This window comes from Telopea speciosissima, chromosome 7 (assembly GCF_018873765.1).
Source record: "Telopea speciosissima isolate NSW1024214 ecotype Mountain lineage chromosome 7, Tspe_v1, whole genome shotgun sequence".
Classification (NCBI taxonomy): Eukaryota; Viridiplantae; Streptophyta; class Magnoliopsida; order Proteales; family Proteaceae; genus Telopea; species Telopea speciosissima.
Genome location: NC_057922.1, coordinates 44,156,208 through 44,157,386, shown reverse-complemented (window position 1 = coordinate 44,157,386; position 1,179 = coordinate 44,156,208). Strand labels below are relative to the sequence as shown.

Sequence of the window (1,179 nt, the reverse complement as noted above, 5' to 3'; positions counted from 1 at the left end):
ATGACACATTAATAGGGAAAATATGAGATCTCAAAGGCAACCAACCAACCAAGCCCTCTATGGGCCACATATGCATGGAAACTAAAAGATAAAGGTTTTGCAAGTAAGGTAAGGGGAGAAGGCAATCAGAAGGTGATGTAGATGGTCCACTATAAAGAGTCAAGGACTGCCCCATAAGATTCTGTTGGGTTTGTTCCCCTTGGAACCACATGAAAAGGAAAGCATCCATCCTTGTGCTTTAATTGAAGGTTACTATAGCTATTGCATACCCCACAACCATCCCTAAAACAAGACAAACCCCAACACTTTGATAGAACTACTGTGGAACTCTAGAAGAGAAAGTTATGAGCCTCCAAAAGTTCAAAGTTTCAGTTGCTAATGCAGTTATTAATGCAGAGAACACCAGCCTAGAGACAACGAATACAGTCCAGTTGCTTGATCTATTCACATCAGCCCAGACCAGCAGAAAGGTAATCTTGACCACTCTCTACATTTTATATTACATTTTAATAAATGAAGAAAATTGTTACATATCTACACCGGAAAAATAAGTTACTTTGGTTTTTTTCAGATGAGGCATAATTAAAACCTGAATATACCCATGATTCTTTTATGGATTTAAAGCACAAATGCAAATCTCTCCCACTTGGTGAGGAAGACTAGATATTGAATTCTTTAGCCACAGTTGAGATTCTGCTAATTCTCACTCTCACCTTGCCAAAATTTTGGACATTATTGGATCAACTAGGGTGCTACTGTTTCAAAGAGCTCAGACAGTAGCTTTGACGGAGACCCAAAATCAGTTGGTGGTGGGAAGGGGTTGAAAGCTATACTTGGTGGACTAGAGGAACTTTGGGATCAATCACAGTACACAGAGGAATACAATCTCAACCAGTTTCAAGCAAAGCTTAATGGAGCTTAACAGCTGAATCTAATCACAGCCAATGTATAATGTGTATTAGTTGTCTGTTGGCTCTCAATTTTGTCGTTGTTGCCCTAATTCTTCTTTTTTATTTATTTATTTAATGTTTGTAAATGTTCACTGTATTTGTGGGAAGCTGGCTGAAGAGGAAAATGTGGCTTTCTAAATGTTCAGTCAGGTGGATATATATCCGGTTCATTGGAAATGCAAGAGGGCAAGAGGGCAAGAGGGGGGGGGGGGGAGGGGGAGGGAAGGAA

General features: G+C 39.8%; 1 protein-coding gene across 1 annotated transcript; it reads left to right on the top strand.

The window, feature by feature from the left end:
* The first annotated feature begins 338 nt into the window (after window positions 1–338).
* LOC122666557 (TATA-binding protein-associated factor BTAF1-like) lies at window positions 339–973 on the top strand. Its single transcript, XM_043862569.1, has 2 exons — window positions 339–470; window positions 749–973. The coding sequence occupies exons 1-2, from the start codon at window positions 345–347 to the stop codon at window positions 920–922; spliced, it is 300 nt and encodes a 99-aa protein (XP_043718504.1). The 5' UTR covers window positions 339–344; the 3' UTR covers window positions 923–973.
* Window positions 974–1,179: the final 206 nt, after the last annotated feature.